Here is a 21234-nt window from a genome sequence, read left to right on the forward strand (position 1 = left end):
AGTTATCTCTCCTGATGAAACTTTAATTTTGGAAAGGAATCTTTGGTGCATAGGAGTAACTTTTTAACTCAAAGAAATAAATATCCAATGGTTGGAATTTCAGGCTCCCTGATAGGTCAACAGAAGGGTTATTTTGTTGACTGTCTTCACATACCTACCACAACCCCTCTTCAGAAACATCTGTGAGTGGCTATTATGTGCCAATCACTGGAGGTGCTAATATCAATAAGACCCTCACCCTCAATTCCCTGACTAATAGATGAGACCCCAACAAGTGAGCACGTTGGAGTGGGTTACATGCTGAGACGGGGGAAATTGGGGGAGTTAACAAAGCACTCAGCTGGGGTGCCCAACTCAGCATGGGTTAGAAAAGACTTGCCAGAGGAGCTGGCATTTGTGCTAAGTTTCTGCAGGAAATTAAATTTAACCAACTGCGTGGGTTCCGCCGTGCTTACTGGTGGGTTCCGTGTGAGAAGTTGTATTCTGAGTTTTCCAATTATAGAGTGTTTCGGGTGCACTGATGCATGTCTTGCGAGCTGGCTGCCACAGTAGGGGACCTAGACAGCTGCCTCTTTAGGGGAGAGGTCTCCAGAAGCTTCCATTCTTGTTGGCCATGCACGTTTCCCCAGTGTGCTATAGCTATCTTGAAATTCCAGCATTGGCTTGGAAGCCTACCCTAACTTCCAGAGATTAATGTCAGTGTCGGGTATCTCTGAGAGGGAATGCAGCAGAAGCCATCATCAGCTAACACTTGCCCTAGAATTGTTCTGTGAGCACAGTCTCCAGACCAGGGGCCAGAGATAGAGAGTGAGGCAAGGGGTAGGGGATTAGGAGAAGGGCAGAAGGATTTCCTGTCCTGCAGCAAGAGGGCATGCTTTGCTGTCTGACATTCTGTACTTTGCCCACCTCCTCCACAAAGCTCTCCTCACAGGGGAAACGGACCAATGGCTTTCCAGGCCAAGCGCCATCACGTGCAAACTCTACACGTTCCTGATTACCTAAGAGGAGCATATGACCGCACGGACGAATGGAGCAGTATGTGAAAGGTGACACCTGCTCTGTCCTTGACACTTCTTTATCAAGCATCTAAATCGACACCTAAGTGGAGAACCAGCTGGAGAGCAGAAATCCCATGTTCAGCACGGCAGCACGCTTCCCCAAGTGTGGAGATCATCACCCTCTGAGGATGCTTGGTCCTGCAAGCCCGTCCTGGGACATGTGCAAGGGGTTCTTGCCTGAACACTCTCCCCTCCATGTCTTCTGTGCACAGCGCAAGGGGCAGATTTCATTTCAGGCTGTTCTAGAAGACAGGGCCGAAAGTAAGCAAGGAAACCACTGGAGACAAATAAAAAAATGGGAAGAATTTGGTGAAAGCTATCTGTAGGAAAATAAGAGCAAAATTTGACCCTAGGGAACTAGAGTTAGTGGGAGGAGAAAACAGGGCCAGGCCCCAAGCTTGTCGTTTTGCCATTTAAATAAAGAGGTCAAGATGCTGAAGTGCCCAGGAGAATTCTCTTGAGTGACTTACCCAGAATATGGAGAAATTCCATCAGGGCATTTCAGTGCTATGAGTCTGGGCTACTAGACATGAACAGAATTACCAAGTGGCTTTTCCAGAACACAGTGAAGGGGACATTAGCACTAGAGTTATATGGGGGCTCATGCTGAATGGGGCTGAGAAAGGAGGCAAAGCTCAGCTCTCACACCCAGGCAGCAGCCCCTGACTGCAGCCAAGCCCCTCTGTGCCCTGACTGAAAACTGGAAATGTTAGGAGACTTGATGATTTCTGCTCCCTGGACCTGCCCAACTCTTCCTCTTGCCCTTACTGAATTTTAGCTGATCTCTTTTGGGTTAATTTTATATTCAAAACTCTACTAAACACACACACACACGCACACACGCACGCACCATGGTTATCAACTTTGAGAGAGGAAAAAAGAAAAACAATTAGTTAGCTCTACCCCCTTCCTCTCCTAGGACCCAGCAAGATGCCTGGCACACAGTCAGCTCTCAAGAGGTAAGGAGGGGGAGGAGAAAGGGAGGAAGGAGGGAGAAACTTAGTTTTGGAATAAACGTCAGGAAAATAGCCAGCACGAAGGCACCAGTCACTTGATCGCTGCTTCTTCTCGGAGTCTCCTGATGGAATGTTTTTGCCTTCGGGAAAATCTTTCCATCTCTGTCTCTTCTAGGACTGTGAAAAGGACAGAATGGGGATGAGACAACTTGATGTGTTCTTGAAACAGACATCATAAAAATGTTTTCATGAGTGACTACAAATGTGCTTGAAACAAAAGAATAGAAAGGCTCATCAAATAAATAGTCTCAGCAAAGAAATAGTAAATGCAAGCAACCAGATAGAGATATTAGAACTGAAAAATACGGGCTTCCCTGGTGGCGCAGTGGTTGAGAGTCCACCTGCCGATGCAGGGGACACGGGTTCATGCCCCAATCCGGGAAGATCCCACATGCCGCAGAGCGGCTGGGCCCGTGAGCCATGGCCGCTGAGCCTGTGCGTCTGGAGCCTGTGCTCCGCAACGGGAGAGGCCACAACAGTGAGAGGCCTGTGTACCGCAAAAAAAAAAAAAAAAAGAACTGAAAAACACAATAACTGAAATAAAAATCTCAGTAGATGGAGTCAACAGCAGGATTGAACTGGATGAAAATGAAAATATAATCCAATTTTTGGCACACAGCTAAAACAGTGCTAGGAGGGGAACTTATAGCTTACATGAAATAGAGGAAAAATCTCAAGTCAATAACCTAAGCTACCACCTCAAGAACCTAAAAAATTGAGAGCAAGATAAACCCAAAGACAGCAGAAGGAAAGAGATAATAAAGATAAGAGCAAGAATCAATGAAATTGAAAACAGGAAGAAAATAGAGAAAAATAATGAGGCAAAGAGTTGGATCTTTGAAAAAAAATCAACAAAGTTGATTTTTTAAAAGTCTAACAAAGAAAAATAATGAGGCAAAGAGTTGGATCTTTGAAAAAAATCAACAAAGTTGATTTTTTAAAAGTCTAACAAAGAAAAGACACAAATCACTAACATCAGGAATTCAATAGATGATATCGGTAAACACCCTGCAGACATCAAAATGATAATAAAGGATTACTAAGAAAATTCTACATACATGAATTGGACACCTTAGATGAAATGGACCAATTCCTCAAAAACACAAATCACCATACTCAATATGAAATACACAATTTGAATCGCCCTATAACTGTTATGGAAATTGAATTTATATTTAAAATTCTAGGAAAAGAAAACAACAGTCTCCAGAATTCACTGGAGAGTTCTACTAAACGTTTAAATAAGAATTAATGATTCTACAGAATCTCTTCCAGATAATGCAAGAGGAGGAAATACATTCATTTTATGAAGCTAGTGTTGACCTAATATCACACCAGACAAAAACAGAACGAAAAAGGAAAAGTATGGACCCATATCCCTTATGAATATAGACACAAAAGTTTCTCACAAAATATTAGGAACTAGAATTCAGCAATATATTAAAAAAATTATATACCAAAAAAATTATAAACCAAGTGTGGTTTGCTCCAAGAATGCAAGACTGGTTCAGTTTCCTAAAATCATTCAATTTAGTTATCCATATTAATAGGCAAAAGACAAACAAAAAAATCACATGATCATATCAATTGGTACCAGAAAAAGCATTTGACAAAATGCAACACCCATTTGTGATAACCCTCAGACAAACAGGAAGCGAGTGAAACCTCCTCAACTTGGTAAAGAGCATCTACAAAAATCCTGTAGCTCAGTGGTCCCCAAACTTTTTGGCACCAGGGACCAGTTTTGTGGAAGACAGTTTTTCCACAGACCAGGGCCAGTGGGGGGAGGGACGGTTTCAGGATGATTCAAGCACATTACATTTATTGTGCACTTTATTTCTATTATTATTACATTGTAATATGTAATAAAATAATTATACAACTCACCATAATGTAGAATCAGTGGGAGCCCTGAGCTTATTTTCCTGCAACTAGATGGTCCCATCTGCGGGTGATGGGAGACAGTGACACAGAAAGTGTGTTGCTTATGTCCCGTCTAATTAATTGTCACTTGCCACTCACTGATAGGGTTTTTTTAAATATAAATTTATTTATTTATTTTATTATTTTAGGCTGCATGGGGTCTTCACTGCTGCGCGTGGGCTTTCTCTAGTTGTGGCGAGTGGGGGCTACTCTTCATGGCAGTGCATGGGCTTCTCATTGCGGTGGCTTCTTTTGTTGTGGAGCATGGGCTTTAGGCAAGCGGGGCTTCAGTAGCTGCAGCATGTGGACTCCAGAGCGCAGGCTCAGTAGTTGTGGTGCATGGGCTTAGTTGCTCCACGGCTTGTAGGATCTTCCTGGACCAGGGCTTGAACCCATGTCCCCTGCATTGGCAGGTGGATTCTTAACCACTGCACCACCAGGGAAGCCCCACTGATAGGGTTTTGATATGAGTCTGCAAGCAATTGATTTATTATGATCTCTGTGCAGTCAAACCTCTCTGCTAATGATAACCTGTATTTGCAGCTGCTCCCCAGCGCTAGCATCACCACCTCAGCTCCACCGCAGATCACCAGGCATTAGATTCTCATAAGGTGCACACAACCTAGATCCCTCGCACGCGCAGTTCACAGTAGGGTTCATGCTCCTATGAGAATCTAAAGCCGTAACTGATCTGACAGGAGGCGGAGCTCAGGCAGTAATGCACACGATGGGGAGCCTCTGAAAATACAGATGAAGCTTCAGTTGATCCCCGCCACTCACTTCCTGCTGCGCAGCCTGGTTCCTAACAGGCCATGGCCTGGTACAGGGGGTTGGGGACCCCTGCTATAGCTAACAACATACATATCGGTGAAACAAGGCATGCTTTCCCCCTAACATCAGGAATAAAGCAATAATGTTTGGTCTCACCATTCTTATTCAATATAATACTAAAAGTTCTAACTAGTGAAATAAGGCAAGAAATGGAAATAAAAAGCATATTCTTTCATATCAGAAAGGAAGAAATAAAACAGTTCCTATTTATATATGACATCATTGTCTATTTAGAAAATCCCAAAGAATCTACAAAACAAACAAACATCCTAGAACTAAGAAATGAGTTTAGCAAGGTCACAGGATATAAGATCAACATGCAAAAATTCATTGAATTTCTATATATTAGCAATGAACACTTGGACAGGAAAAATTTTTTAAACTCAATATCATGTACAATTTCTCAAAAGAGTAAGTACTTGGGTATACATCTAACAATAGATAGGATTTGTATGCTTAAAACTACAAAATGCTGATCCTCAACAGAATACTAGAGGCTGAGTTGAGCAGCATATTAAAAGGATTATACACTGTGGCCAAGTGGGATTTATTCCTGGAATACAAGGATGGTTCAACAAACAAAAAAATTATCTATGTAATATATCACATTAACAGAATGAAGAAAAAAAAACCATGATCGTCTCAATTGATGCATTAGAAGCATTTGACAAAATTCAGCATCCTTTCATGATAAAAACACTCAGGAAACTATGCCAATATTATAAAGCCGTATATGAAAAAACTCACAACATTATACTCAACGGTGAAAAAGTGAAAGCTTTTCCTTTGTCAAGAACAAGACAAAGATGTCTGCTTTCACCACTTCTATTCAACACAATACTGGAAGTCCTAGCCAGAGTAATTTGGCAAGAAAAAGAAATAAAAGGCATCCAAATTGGAAAGGAAGAAGTAAAACTATCTCTTCTATTCACAGATGACATGATCTTATATGTAGAAAACCCTAAAGATTACACAAACATCACACATACACACACTGTTAGAAAGAATAATTCGGCAAAGTTGCAGGATACAAAAATCAACATGCAGATATCAGTTGCATTTCTATACATCAACAGTAAACAATCCAAAAAGGAAATGAAGGAAGCAATTCAATTTATAATAGCCTCAAAAAGAATTAAGTACTTAGGAATTAACAAAGGAGGTGAAAAACTTTCAGCAAAAATATTGCTAAAAGAAATTAAGGAAGATATAAATGGAAAGAAATTCTGTGTTCATGGATTGAAAGACTTAATATTTTTAAGATGTCAGTATTACCTAAAGCTATCTACAGATTCAGTGCAATCTGTCAAAATTGCATAACTTGTTTTGCAGAAATAGAAAAACTCATTGTAAAATTCATACGGCATCACAAGGGACCCTGAATAGCCAAAACAATTTTGAAAAAGAAGAAAAAAGTCAGAGGTCTCACACTTCCTGGTTTGAAAATTTACAAGTCTACAGCAATCAAAATAGGGTGGTACTGGCATAAAGACAGACATATAGACCAATGTAGAAATAAACCCTTGCATATTTGGTCAAATGATTTTTGACGAGAGTACCAAGATCATTCAATGGGGAAACGATAGTCTTTTCAACAAATGGTACAGGGGAAACTAGATATCCTCATGCAAAAGAATGAAATTGGACCGTTATCTAACATGATATACAGAAATTAACTCAAAATAGACCAAAGACTTCAATGTCAGAGCTAAAACTATAAAACTCTCAGAAGAAAACGAGAAAAGCCTCATCACATTGGATTTGCAATATTTCTTGGATATGACATCAAAGGCATAAACAACAAAAAAAAACTATACATGTTGAAATTCATTAAAGTTTAAAACTTTTGTGCATCAAATGACACTATCAACACAATAAAAAAGCAACAAAGTATTTACAAATCACATACAGATAAAAGACTAATATCCGGAATCTCTATATAGAGAACTCAAAATTTAACAAGAAAAATCCAAACAACCAGGTTAAAAATGGGCAAAGTGCTCGAATAAACATTTCTCCAAAGATCTACAGATGGGCAATAAGCATATGAAAAGATGCTCAACCTCACTAATCATTAGGGAAATACAAATCAATACCACAATGAGCTAGTACTTCACACCCATTAGGATAGCTGCTATCAACAACGGACAAAAACCAAAATAACAGGTGTTGGCAAGGACGTGGGGAAATTGGAACCCTTGTGCACTGCTGGTGAGAATGCAAAATGGAGCAGCCGCTGTGGTAAATAGTATGGCGATGCCTCAAAATATTAACCATAGAATCACCATATGATCCAGCAACTTCTCTTCTGAGCATATATCCAAAGAATTGAAAACAGTGGCTTGAATGGGTAATAGTACACCCATGTTCACAGCAGCACTAATCACAACGGCCAAAATGTGGAAGCAACCCAAGCGTCCATTGATGGGTGAATGAATAAACAAAAAATATGGTATATACATGCAATAGAGTATTATTCAGCCTTAAAAAGGGAAGGAAATTCTGACCCAGGCTACTACATGGAGGAACCCTGAATACATCACCCTAAGTAAAATAAACTAGTCACAAAAGAACATACACTGTATGGATCCATTTATATGAGATACCTAGAGTAGTCCTATTCAGAGAGACAAGTAGAATGGTCCCTTTCCAGGGACCAAGGAAAAGGGAGAATGAGAAGTTATTATTTAATGGATTCAGAATTTCAGTTTTGCAAGATGAAAACAGTTCTGGATGTGAATGGTGGTGATGGTTGCACAGCCAATGACAGACGAGGAACTGGGAGTGGGAAGAAGTGGGATCAATTCTGGGTTAAAACAAATCAGAGAGAAGAACCTGGCTGAATGCTTTTCCACAAGTTGCCCAAACTGTCTGCATAAAGTACAGTTGGCCCTCCATACAGATTCCACATCCACAGATTCAATCAATCACTGATCAAAAATATTCAGAAGGAAAATCCAGAAAGTTGCAAAAAGCAAAACTTGAATTTGCTGCACACTGGCAATGATTTACATAGCATTTACCTTATATTTACAACTATTTATTGCCGCATAGCATTTACATTATATTAGGTATTATAAGTAATCTAGACATGATTTAAAGTATATGGGAGGATGTGCATAGGTTTTATGCAAGTACTACTCAATTTTATATAAGAGACTTGAGCATCTGTGGATTTGGGTATCCTCTGGGGGTCCTGGAACCAACCCCCCTACAGATACCAAGGGAGGGCTGTAGGAGTATGGTTCTGAGCCAGTCTATGTAGTGGATTGTGTAAGAAGTCTCGGAGGGAATAACTTCCTCTCTGCCTGCAAAGCTGTACTTCCTGAATTTTCCCATTCCCACTGGCCATGTAACGGACAGTGCACTGCAACACTGCAAAGTAGTAGAGAGTTGGTTTGCCTGAGTGTGGCAATCACAGGAAAGCTTGGATTCTGCAGCCAGCTGTGTGACCCCCAAATATCCGTCTACCCTTAGGGTTGAGAAGCAGCAGAGCTCCAGCCTCCCCTCTGCCCAAGCACACGCAGCATGCTGGCAAAATGATATCTCAGGGTTACCTTCTCTAGAGATTTCCCTTCTGGCATCTGCAAAGGCAAAGATAGAGGTATGGCTAGGCTTCTCCAACGAGGCATAAAATAGAATGTGCTTTGGGTCTGGCTGGCTCTCTCACCCCTAACCCTAGCAGATGCTCTGCCTTTGATCCACTGTGATACCAGCACATGGCCCACCATCACTTTACTAAAGTGGTTCCTCTGCTGAAAGTGGTGATGGACAGAGAGCCATCCCAGGCTCTTCAGCGTCCAGAGACTCCGAAAGAAAAGATCACCTTTATCCTTAACCGTCCTCTGCTAGAGCCCTCTGGACTCTACCAGAATCCAGCTGCCACTGCTTGTCACCTTTCTCAAGAAGAGAGGCTTTTAAGACACAAGAAATATCGAGCAGGTTGGATTTTAAAAAAATTAACATCTTCAGTCAGTTTAGAAGAAAAAGAGACTTTGATCTGAACAGCTTCCTTGGGTGATCAAAGCTGTACTTTCTGAACTGATTACCCCCTCCTCAACCTTTTTCCAGTGTAATATAAATAAGGCTTCCTCACCTGTGGAAGCTGATGAGCCCACACCTGGAGCTGATGGCATGGAGGAGACTCGGCAGGTGAACTATACGGATTCAAGATGGGCATTGTTCCAGTCTGGTCCAATTTCTAATCACTTTTCTATTGCAAGGAATGCCCTTAGAAATTGCAAAACTAATATTTTTTGCTAAGGCTGGCAGAAATTCCTTAACTAAGAGACAGTACCACTGCCCATCAATTTTACAAGGCAGTAATGCAGATCCCAAGTGGCTGAAGTCTGAGGCAGAAGGCAGAGCACTTCATCACAGTGAGAGAACTAGGTTGTTGCTGGGGGAAACTGTTCTGAAATCACGCTGGTATTACCATGAACTAATAAGCTTTTTCATCTTCTCTGACACTAGAGGTCCAACTCAGTCCTTTTGCTGCATCTCCTTGCTTATTATGCGGTTCAGGCCATGGATACAGGCTGCCTACTTGGCATAAATTGCAGGCAACCTCCCTTCTTTCTGTTGTTGGTCCCAGTGAGCTTATGCTCCTGAGGGAACCAAGGGTCTCAGTTCTACAAATGCACACACCAAGCCCTGATACTGGGCTGGGCGCTGCAGAAATTCCAAGATGCGTGAGCCACAGTTCCTGCCTTCCTGATCACATTGTGGTCAGGGAGAAAGTCACATGGGCAAATAATTACACCAACAGGCAGAATGTGTAATAAGGAAAAACACACTGCTGTGAGAACCCAGGAAGGGAAGGGGTGACTTTCAAAGGGAAGAGATCAGGCAGGGGTCCTTGGACAAAATTTCCGTACAGGGAACCATTAGAGAATATAGCCATTTCAGCTTGGAGTTTGCCATAACAAAGAGAAAGAGATCTGGACATAAAAGATGATATATTTAAATTATTATACAGCAAAATGACCTTGTTTAGGGCTGTGTAGTTCTATGAATTTCAACACGTGTAGAATTGTGTAAGTACCACCACAGACTGGATACAGAACAGTTTAACCATCGTTAAATAATCCTTTATGGTATGGCTTTATAATTATTCTTTATGGTATGGCTTTATAATTATCCTCTTCCCCTTCTGATAAACCCTGGCAACCAATGATGTGTTGTCTATCACTGTAGTTGTGTCATTTTGAGGATATAACGTCATTGGAATCATACAATACGTAACCTTTTGATATTGACTTCCTTCACTCAGTATTTGAGGTTCAGCGGAGTCATTGCATGCACCCACAGTTACACATTTTCACTGCTGAGTAGTATTCCATTGTATGGATGTACCCCGATTTAATCACTCACCCAGTGAAAGGCATTTGAGTTGTTCTCAGTTTTTGAAGATTATGAGTATATATACATATACAAGTTATTATGTAAACAATTTTTCTTACTCTAGAGCGAATTTCTCAATCTTGACAATATTGACATTTTGGGTCAGTACTTCTTTGTTGTGGGAGTGCTGTCCTGTACTTCGTAGGGTGTTTAGCGATATCCCCGGCCTCTAGTTACTAGATGTCAGTAGAACTTCTCCAGTTATGACGCCAAAAAGTCTTCAGTAATTGCCAAATGTCTCTTGGGGGACAAAGGTCATCCTTAGCTGAGAGCCGCTGCTCTAGGGTAAATGCTTAGGAGTGGATTTACTGGGGCATATGGTAAACATACATTTAGCTTTGCAAAGCTACTACATTCCCAGTGTATGAGAGATCCAGTTGCTCAGCATCCTCAGCAGCACTTGGTATTGTCTGTATTTTTTTTTTGGCCGTTCCAATAGGGATATAGGAATATAACATCTGGTTTTAATTTGCGTTTCCTAATGATGTTGAAATCCTTTGATGTGCCTTTTTGCCATCTGTATATCCTCTTGAGTGAAGTCTGTTCAAATCTTTTGCCCATTTTAAAATCAGATAATTTTTCCTACTGTTGAGTTTTGAGAGTTCTTTATAAATTCTGGGTACAAGTTCTTTGTTGGATGTGTGATTTGCAAATGTTTTTCCCAGTTTGTGGCGTGTCTTTTCATTCTCTTAAAGTCCTTTGCAAAGCAAAAATTTTTAAATTTTGATGAAGTCCAATTTATCAACTTTCCTATATTATAGATTGTGCTTTTGGTGTCATATCTAATAATATATGCTTAACCCCAGGCCATGAAGATTTTGTCCCATATCTTTTTCCAGAAGTTTTAGAGTTCTATGTTTTACATTTAGATCTATGATTCATTTTGAACCAATCTGTGTATAAGGTGTGAGGTTTAGGTCAATGTTATATATCTTTTGACTGTTGCTATCCAATTGTTTCTGCATCATTTGTTGAAAAGACTGTCCTTCTTCCATCGAATTCCTTCTGCACCTTTATCAAACTCATTCACGCATATTTGCATGGGTCTGTTTCTGGGTTCTCTATTTTGTTCCATTGATCTATGTGTCTGTCCCTTGACAAAACCATGCTATCTTGAACACTGTAACTTTATAGCAAGTCTTAAAAGCAAATAGAGTAATTCCTCCAGCTTTTTTCTTCTTTTGCAAGTTGTTTTAGCCATTCTAGTTTCTTTGATTTTTCATATAAATTTTAGAATTAGCTTGTCTCTATCAGCAGCAAAAAATCCGCTGAGATATTTATTGGAATTATGTAAAATCTATGGATCACTTCGGGGAGAATTGACAAATGTACTATGTTGACCTTGCCAATCCACTTTATTAGTTCTTCCTTGATTTCTTTCATCAGCATTTTCAGTTTTTAGCATAAAGATAATATACATGTTTTTGTAAACGTATACCTAAATATTTCATTTGGGGGGAGCTACTGTAAAGGGTAGATTGTTTTAAATATTGGTTTCTAATGGTACATTGTTAATATCTAGAAATACAATTGACATGTTGTATGTCGACCTTGTATCCTATGATTTTGCTAAGCTCACTATTAACTCTAGAGGTTTTGAGTTTTTTGGCAGATTTCTTGTGGGGTTTTATTTTTATGTAAACAATCATATTGTCTGTGAATAAGGACAGTCTTATTTTTTACTTTCTCTTATATGTTGAATTAGTTTCCTACGGCTGCTATAACAAATTACAACAAACTTGGTGGATTGTAACAACAGAAGTTTATTCTCTCATAGTTCTGGAGGCTGGAAGTCTGAAATCGTATCACTGGGCCAAAATCAAGCTGTCAGCAGGATTGCACTGTCCTTAGAGGCTGTAGAGGAGAATTCATTCCTTGCTTCTTCCGGCCTCTGGTGGCTGCTGGCATTCCTTGACCTGTGGCCACCTCACTCTAATATCTGTCTCTGTGGTCACATTGCTTCCTTCTCTTCTGTCTATGGACCCTCTCTCTTTTTGCCTTTTATAAAGATACATGTGATTGTATTTAGGGCCCACCCAGTTAATCCAGAATTGTCTCTTCATTTTGTGAATCTTAACTTGATCACACACACAGAGATTCTTTTTCCTTAGGATGTTTGCAGATTCCAGGAATTAGGACCTGATGTCATTTGGTGGCCATCATTCATTCTATAGCACATACCTTCTTTGGGGTTGTTTGAGCATTCTCCAGGATTTCATTTTGAATTATCGATATTTCTTTGTATCGTTTTTTTCTTTTTTGTTGATGCTTTAGGGATTACAATATATGACTGCACTTTTACAGTCTGCTTAAAATAAATATTTTACCTCTTCAAGTGGAATGAAGAAACCTTACCATCATAGAGTTCCTTTTGCCCTCTCTCCTCTGTGTATCATAGGCATTTTATAAGTAATCTCCGTACATAGGAAACCACATCAGACAATATTATGTTTTGTTTTCAGTCATTACACACATTTTAAAAGAATTCAAGAGAAGACAAGTCTAGCATATTTACCCAGATAGTTACCATTTCTGTTGCTCTTCCTCCATTCCTGATGTTCTAAGTTTCCTTTTAGTATAATTTTTCTTCTGACTGAAACACTCTTAACAATTCTTTTAGAGCAGTCTGCTGGTAACAGTTCCTCCCAGTTTTTCTTCATCTTTACAATATCTTTATTTCATCTTCACTCCTGAAGGATATTTTTACTCAATGTAGAATCCTGGGTTGATACTTTTTAAGTGCTTAAAAAATGTTATTCCACTTCTTTCTAGCCTCCATGGTGTCTGATAAGAAATTCAGTCATTCACATCATTGTTCTCCTAGAGGTAATGCACCATTTTTTCTCTGGCTGCTTTCAAGGTTTTTTCTTTGTTTTAGTTTCAAGGTGTTTGATTATGATGTGCCTACGCATGGATTTCTTGGTGTTTATTGTGTTTGGGGTTCACCAAGCTTCTGAAACCTGCATATTTCTGGGGGTTTTCCCCAAATTTGAGGACTTGTTCAGCCATTAAGTTGTCAAGTACTTTTTCAGCCCTGCATTCTTCCTTTTCTCCTTCCGGGACTCTAGTGACATGAGATTAGTTCTTTTGCCATAGTCCCACAGGTCCCTGAGGCTCTGTTCTTTTTTTCGGTCTATTTTCTCTCTATTGTTCAAATAATTTGTTATTCTATCTTCCAGCTCACTGACTCTCCTCTGTTTCCCCTATTCTGATGTTAAGCCCATTTTTATTTTGATCATTGTAATTTTTACTTCTAAAATTTCCATTTGATTCTCCTTTATATCTTCTATTTCTATGCTGAAACATTACTTTACCATTTGTTTCAAGAGGGTTTGTGATCACTTGTTGAAAAATTTTTATAATAGCTGTTTTAAGGCTTTTGCTAGATAATTCCAACATCTGTGTCATTTTTCTGTTGGTGTCTGTTGATTATCTTTTCCTAGGCAAGTTACATTTCTCTTGTCCTTCACATGCTGAACTTTAAAAAAATATTTCCTGGACATTTTGGTATTTGCACGTCACAGCTTGCAGAATCTTAGTTCCCCAACCAGGGATGGAACCTGGACCCTTGGCAGTGAAAGCACCGAGTCCTAACCCCTGGACCACCAGGGACTTCCCCATTTCCTAGACATTTTGAATATTATGTTATGAGATCCTGGGTCTTGTTTAAATCCCATTGAGAACATTAATATTTTTGTTTTAGCAATGAATGTATCTGGTTGTTTGGGCTGCAAGTTGCAATTCACCTTCTGTTCACTGTGGTTTCAATGTCAGTTTAGTCTTCAAAGGCTTTGCTGTACTATTCTGTTCTGTCCCACGTATGCACCACACGGTGGCCAGTCTGGCACCTGCATTTTCATCTGTTTGCTAGTTCAGTTCTCAAAGTGTTTTCTGTACTGATGTGTGTTAGATCTGTGTATGTACACCTGGGGTTGAGCCCAGAAGTTCATAAACAACTTTATGGGCTTACTTTCCCAAGCCCTCCGACTCCATGACCTCCTCGGTACTCTCTGGTTCCCCAGGGCTCCCTTTTCTATCCTCCTTCCAGAATCTGGGGTTTATTTATCTTGGTCTGATGCACACCTGTCTCCAGGGACAAGCAGCTTGAAGACTAGGAAAAAAAACTAAACTCATCACCTGTTTGGTGGTACTTTGAATTTTAGTCTTCTTCCCAAATCTGCCTACTATCAATATTTATTTTTCAGTTCCTCAAATAGCTTCTCCATTTACTCTGTCCAGGAGTTATGGCTACATTCAGGATTATTGTGAAGACTAAACGAGGTGAATGTAAAATACCTTGCAGTGCCTGGCACATAGTAGGTGATTAAAAAATATTGGTTATTATGATTCTATGGGCAGAGATTTCATAGGGGCACATGGGCTTGAGAGTAAGAAAAACAGTAAAATATTACTCTGACAATACAATGGATACCAAAAAAAGGTGTAATTTGGGACACATTTAAAGAAACCAAGGTAAGTGTAGAGAGGACTCTCTGATGGCCATAAGTCTAAGGAAGCTATATGAATGAGAAGCATGGTGATGGGGGGAGATGCTTGTCCAGGGATAAATACAAAAGGGTAGCATTTAGTAAATGTCAGGATGGTCAAATCCCACCATAATGTGAGGCTTGACAAATAATCTGATGAAGATTTAAAAGGCTATTTTTAGCTACGCTCAGAGTTTGAAGAGACAGATACCTGGTCTGGGGAAGAAAGCTTTGATGTTAATAAATGCAAACAGAAAGCAGACATACTTGTCTCCTAGAATGTCCCCATCTTCTCTCTGAATTGGGAAGGACACAGTTGTGAGACATTTGAAACCAAGGAGGACAAAAGAGATGTCAGGAAACTGTAAATGAGCAAATGTCCACGTTAAAAAAAACAAAGAAAGAAAAATAGATTGGGGAAACTATAGAATTTATAAATCCAAGTTAAAATGCTAGAAAAGGCTATTCAAGATAGTTTATGAGTGATTAGAAAAAGATGGTCACTAGGAGAGTGGTCTGTGCTCACTGTGGCTAAGCCTTGCTAACCTAATCTTATTTCCTGTCTTAATCAGGTTGCTAGAAGACAAAATCTGGGGAAGTTGAGGTATCTTGTTTTTTTTTTTTTTTTTTTTTGGTGGTACGCAGTCCTTTCCCTGCTGTGGCCTCTCCCATTGCAGAGCACAGGCTCTGGACGCGCAGGCTCAGCAGCCATGGCTCACAGGCCCAGCCACTCTGCGGCGTGTGGGATCCTCCCGGACTGGGGCACGAAGCCGCGTCCCCTGCATCGGCAGGCGGACCCTCAACCCCTGCGCCACCAGGGAAGCCCGATGTATCTTGATTTTGCACAGCACTTTCCAGACTCTTAGGCTATCCTTATGTACAAGCTAGAGAAATATGAGTTAGATGAGAGTCTGTTAAATAGATTCTCAAATACTTGATTGAAAAGATATAGACCTATCATTTGAGTTCTATGATATAAAGACAAAGGTGGGACTGACACATCTGTAAATGACATAAACACATGAGGTGATTGAATTAATATTCATAGAGATTTGGGGGACTTGAGGATTGAATTAATATTCATAGAGATTTGGGGGACTTGAGGTAAGTCATATCAACAAGATGATACTTTAAGAGAATAAATTTAAAGTCATCCCTTTAGGGATGTGTATGTGTATGTATGGGTTGGTTGAAAACGGTTCATAGGAGAAAAGGCATAGTAGGAGTGTTAACTGAGTAAACATTTGATGTAAACCAAATTGCATGGTATTCTTTCACTCATTTCTTCAAAAAACCTGTGACTGTCATAAAAGCAAATTCCATCTTCCTTTGCTTGTAAAAGTATAGAGTCCCAAACCAGGACAGCGATGGTGCTACTGACACTACAGCGATGAGAAAACATCTGGACACTGTGTTCAGTCCCGTGAGACACCTTGAAGGAGAGAATTAAGCATTTAGAAGAGGCCACCAGGTCCAAAGTGGCGCAAGAGCTGGAAGCTGCATTGTGAGAAAATGGCAGTCTGTGAAGGCTGATCCTCTGAAGAAAGAATGCCTAAGCAGAGATGTGAAACTTATCTTTAAATTGTTAAGGGTTGTTATCTGGATACTTTCATATACTCCTGCTTTGCTCCTTAGGCAGCAAAAGTTACAGGATTAATAGCTATGAGGTATACAGGAAATTGGATGTCAGCCAATCTCTTACAGTGTATCAGCTTTTTTCCCAGACCCTAGGCATACAGAGACGAGCAGGACAAGGTCCCTTTCCGACAGAGTTAACAATCAATCCATAAATTCATGTTCCACATAGGCAAGTGGTTCAGTATGCAATGGTTCTTCAAACAGTGGGTTGGAGAACTGGATGCCTCTTAATGCACTGAGCTCCCATCTCTGAAACGTAAAAGGAAACACATTCAGGTTCCATTTGAGGACCTGAGGCTGGGCTGATGGTATCTGGACCTCCAGGTGGTGTCCTGGTCACCACCAAGAACCTGGACGCCTGTTTCCCAGGACAAGAAAAGAGGGTAGTCAAAGGAGAGTCCGAACTGTGTTCAAGGAGAAAAGAAAAAGTTCAAAGGCAGAAAAGTGGCCCTGAGCATCAGATACACAAGAGCCACAGACTGTCAACAGGAGGACAAGTCAGGAGTCGACAGAAGGGCAGAGCAGACATAGGCAGCACAGTGTGACACTGGCCCTCTGGGATGAAACGTGGGAATGGTGTCAGCAGTCGGGGCTGTGTGGGACCAGGTGAACTTGAACTTGAGATAGGACTGGACTAAGGCTGGATGACCACCTGTTGGGGGTGTTAGAGATGGGATTTTTCCAGACATCCTCCCTTTGCTTTTCCAGCTCTACTCTCCACCCTTCTCCACCCTGCTCTGGGCCCAGGAAATTGATCTATGTAACTTGCATCAGAGGAATCCTTGCCCTCTGGATCCAGTTAGGTTCTGAGAACAGGAAGCCCCAGCTAGAGACTGGAGATGGGGAGGAGAATGAGGTTGGGATATCCCTGCCCCCTGCCTGCCTTCTTGTGGGATCACCTTGGGGTTTCTGTTTTCCTTGGCTGAAGGTCACAGCTCCTCTAAGGGGACCTTGTCAACATAGCTTTCTCTTCCAGGATCGACATAGCTCTCTTCCCTCCAAACCTAGAGATGATCACAGTTGAACTTTGCCTCACAATAATATGGAAAGGGGGGAACAGGTGGGAGTAGAGATAAAACAAGATTGGCTATGAGTTGACAGCTATTAAAGCTGGATGATATAGACTTGGAGGTACCTTATACTATTATCTCTATGTTTGTATAATTTTGGAATTATTAAATATGAAATGCTAAAGAATAGTTAACTTAAAAGTTACTTGTTCATTGTAAAGACTTCTGAAATTCTCATTTAACAATTCTACATTTACCTCATTTTTATTTAAGTCCTTCATAGAAATATGACACTTTTACTAATATTTTGAAATGCTCAAATAAAAAGCACTACTAAACAGTAATTAAATGCATTGCATCATTACCTTTTATAGTTGCTATAGGCAATTTGAGTGTATTTTTTTTTTTGCATTATACAAAAAAAAAGTTACTTGTTAATACAGGAAAACTCATCTATTATTGCTGGATGCCACTGATGTCATGACGGAGGTCTGCGTGTCGGTTTCAGAAACGTGATAGGAAAAACGTATTGAAACAAAATGCAAATGAGGAATGCTATTTTTATGAAAGTCTAATCAAACCATGCTCAATGGAAAATATCAAGATGATATTATTCAGAATGGGCATTTAGAATATTCTTTCATGGGCTTCCCTGGTGGCGCAGTGGTTGGGAGTCCGCCTGCCGATGTGGGGGACGCGGGTTCGTGCCCCAGTCCGGGAAGATCCCACATGCCGCGGAGCGGCTGGGCCCGTGAGCCATGGCCACTGAGCCTGCGCGTCCGGAGCCTGTGCTCCGCAACGGGAGAGGCCACAACAGTGAGAGGCCCGTGTACCGCAAAAAAAAAAAAAAAAAAAAAAAAGAATATTCTTTCATGAATCAAGAAAGAAAGCAAACAGAAATATTACATTTATTTTTTTAAATATATTATGAGTGGACTTTGATTCTAAGTAACCTGGGGATGGGGAAGAATTAGATGAGATTGTAGATGAAGCAAGACTGGCTGTGAGTTAATATTTGTTGAACTGGGGGGATGGAGACATGGAAGTTGGTTATACTATTTTTTCTAATTTTATATATGCTTTAAATTTCTCCATAGAGTGGTTTCAAAATATAAAACATATACTGCATGTCCAAAATGTGACCATTTTCAGACTTAGAGAACAAACTTACGGTTACCAGGGGGAAAGCAGGGGGAGGGATAGATTGGGAGTTTGAGATTGACATGTACACCCTACTATATTTAAAATAGATAACCAACAAAGACCTACTGTATAGCACAGAAATCTTGGCTCAATATTTTGTAATAACCTAAATGGGAAAAGAATTTGAAAAAGAACAGAAACTTGTATGGGTATAACTGAATCACTGCTGTACACCTGTAACTAACACATCATTGTTAATCAACTATACTCCAATATGAAATAAAAATTAAAAAAAACAAAATACGACCATTTACAGTAAGTATGTATTAACTTTTATGATCTTATGAAATGTAATATTATGCTATTTCTCATTCACCTCCTTAGATTCTGTGTTTTCTAACATATTTTTCCATTTCTCTCCTCTTCCCCCACCCCTTAGTTTTGTCTGCTATATGGAACCAAATTGATGTTCCAGGAGCAAGCCTGGTATCTAGAACATAAATATTTGACTCCCCTGGCCAGCATGAAGATTAGGCGTCAGGTAAGAATCCCTGGGGTGCAGAAGAAACCCTTCGTGCCTCAGCTGTCGGCTCTTTGCTTTCTTAGAAAACAGTCCTGCCGGTCTTTTATCGGTTTCCACTCACAAATTTTTGCGCCTCTGAGACTTCACATACATGGTTTCATTGCCTACTGTGATCATATTACACTTCAGAGTTTAAGTGACAGGGAGGTGATTCACCGTGTATGAACTTCTCACATGTAAAGGAGAGGAAGAAATCAAAAGTGCTGGCAAAAAAAAAAAAAAAAAGAGGTATGAAGTGATTTTCATTTTCTTACTTCTTACGAAAGCCTATTAACTCATTCTTTATATTTAGAAAAAAGGCCTGGTGGTACTTTTGTCAGTGGTTGCAATGGGAATTCAGTGTGACAGCCACAGAGCACCTGAAAATGAAGATAGAGCCAGTGAATCATCACCATAATGCTGCTTTAGAAGAAGACTGTTAAACAGCATAATCATCTATACAACACATTTTCTGGGTTCCCTCCCTCTTCCAGGCCCGCTGTTAGATGCTGAAACACAGACAGGTATAGCCTCAGTCTCTGCATTCAAGGGAGCTCATTATAGCTGGGGACACGAAACTGCCTTCAAATAACACAACAACACGAGGGAGTGGACCTTTCCAATGAACTTGGCCACAAGCATAAGTGCAGAGGACAGAGGTCACTTTGGAATTAATGGCATTCTTTGCTAGACCTGGAAGAGGGGAAGATTCAAAGTGGAGGCGGTGGTTCAGCTGAGGAGGGGGAAATGCAGGTGAGCCTTCAGATGGGGTTGGTGAAGTGAGCAAAATCATAGAAATGGGAGTACTTGGGACAGACATGCTAAGAAACAGTGAAAAGACCAGTTGGGTTGAAGTCTTAACTGATAGACAAACCTGGAGAAGCCTGCCGGAGCAAAACTATAATGGGCTCGGAAGAACCTTGAAGAATCTTTTTCCTTCTTAGGAGGCAGCAATTATGACAAAAAAGCATGTATAAAAATACTTCAGTTATCTATTGCTATGTAACAAAAAACCCCAAAACTTCGTGGCTTAAAACAACAACCATTTCTCGTTTCTCATGACTCTGCAGTCTGGACAGGGCTCCACTAGATGGTTCTTCTGCCCCACATGGCGTCCTCTGGGGCTGAGTGCTCAAGATGTCCTAGATGTGTACTAGTCACTGTCCTTGGAAAATGATTTGTAAGATTAATGTGAAGGGCAAATTGAAGGTATCTTCTTCCCCTTGCAAGGCGTCTGAAGGGACTCTTAGCTTGAGACCCACCCTAAACCAAATTGAGGTTTTCTGGAAGACTCAGAGGGTTCAGATAAGGGCAGCAATTTCTTTACCCTCCCCCGGGGTTATAGCTCTTTGGCATCCAGCTTACTGTCTATTAAATTTCTTGCTTAGTGCTGGGCCTGGTTTTCACTGTCATCACTCCCTGCTCCACCGCAATCACCATGTGGCTGTCAAAGTGAAAATTCAGATTTGCTGGAAATGGCAAATGCCTTCATGGCAAACGCAATTTTCTTACTTGTTTATTTCTCTTGGTTCCCATTTTCCCTTAATTTTTTGCATTACTGTATTGTCAGATCATTGATGCTTTAAAGGTGTAGAAAAAGAAAACCTAGCTCTCTAATATCAGAAATAGAAAGTTCCTTCAATATTATCTCCCTTGACCTCACAACAACCCTTTGAGTGATGTTCATTATTCTTACACGTGGATGAGGAAACAGATCCAATGTGATATAGTAACTTGCCCAAAGTAATACGGGTAGCAAAAACCCATATCTCTCTGGCTCTAAATATTTTCAATTATTTGGTTAGAAATCAGCATCAACCAGTAACAAAAAGCACACTCAGTGCCCAGTTGTTGGTTTCTAATATCATTTTCCAAAATAGCAACCAGGGTCCTTGGAGAAATGGCTGATTCTGGCTGGGGCAATGAATATATAAGATGAACCTGGAACGTCTTCTAGAGCCAGAAAGTCAGAAAGTGCTCAAAACAGAAATAAAGATAGAAAGACCCACAGTTATGGGGGTATGTCCAAGGGATGTGGGAAGGAACTAACTGGAAGAGCTCCCAGGGGCCAAAGCTGGAACACTTAGAGCAACAAAATAGACAACATCATATTGGATTTTAACCCAAAGTATAAAATAATTAAACACATGGGAATTCCCTGAT

The 21234-nt window shown here is 40.4% G+C and overlaps 1 protein-coding gene across 1 annotated transcript in view; it reads left to right on the plus strand.

Annotated features, from left to right (window-relative positions):
* ACOXL (acyl-CoA oxidase like) overlaps positions 1–21234 on the plus strand; it is a 366413-nt gene that overhangs the window by 308185 nt on the left and 36994 nt on the right. The window contains 1 exon segment of the mRNA XM_069541255.1: positions 18949–19050. Within this exon segment, the coding sequence (XP_069397356.1) occupies positions 18949–19050 (102 nt within the window).

This window comes from Delphinus delphis, chromosome 12 (assembly GCF_949987515.2).
Source record: "Delphinus delphis chromosome 12, mDelDel1.2, whole genome shotgun sequence".
In the NCBI taxonomy this organism is placed as follows: Eukaryota; Metazoa; Chordata; class Mammalia; order Artiodactyla; family Delphinidae; genus Delphinus; species Delphinus delphis.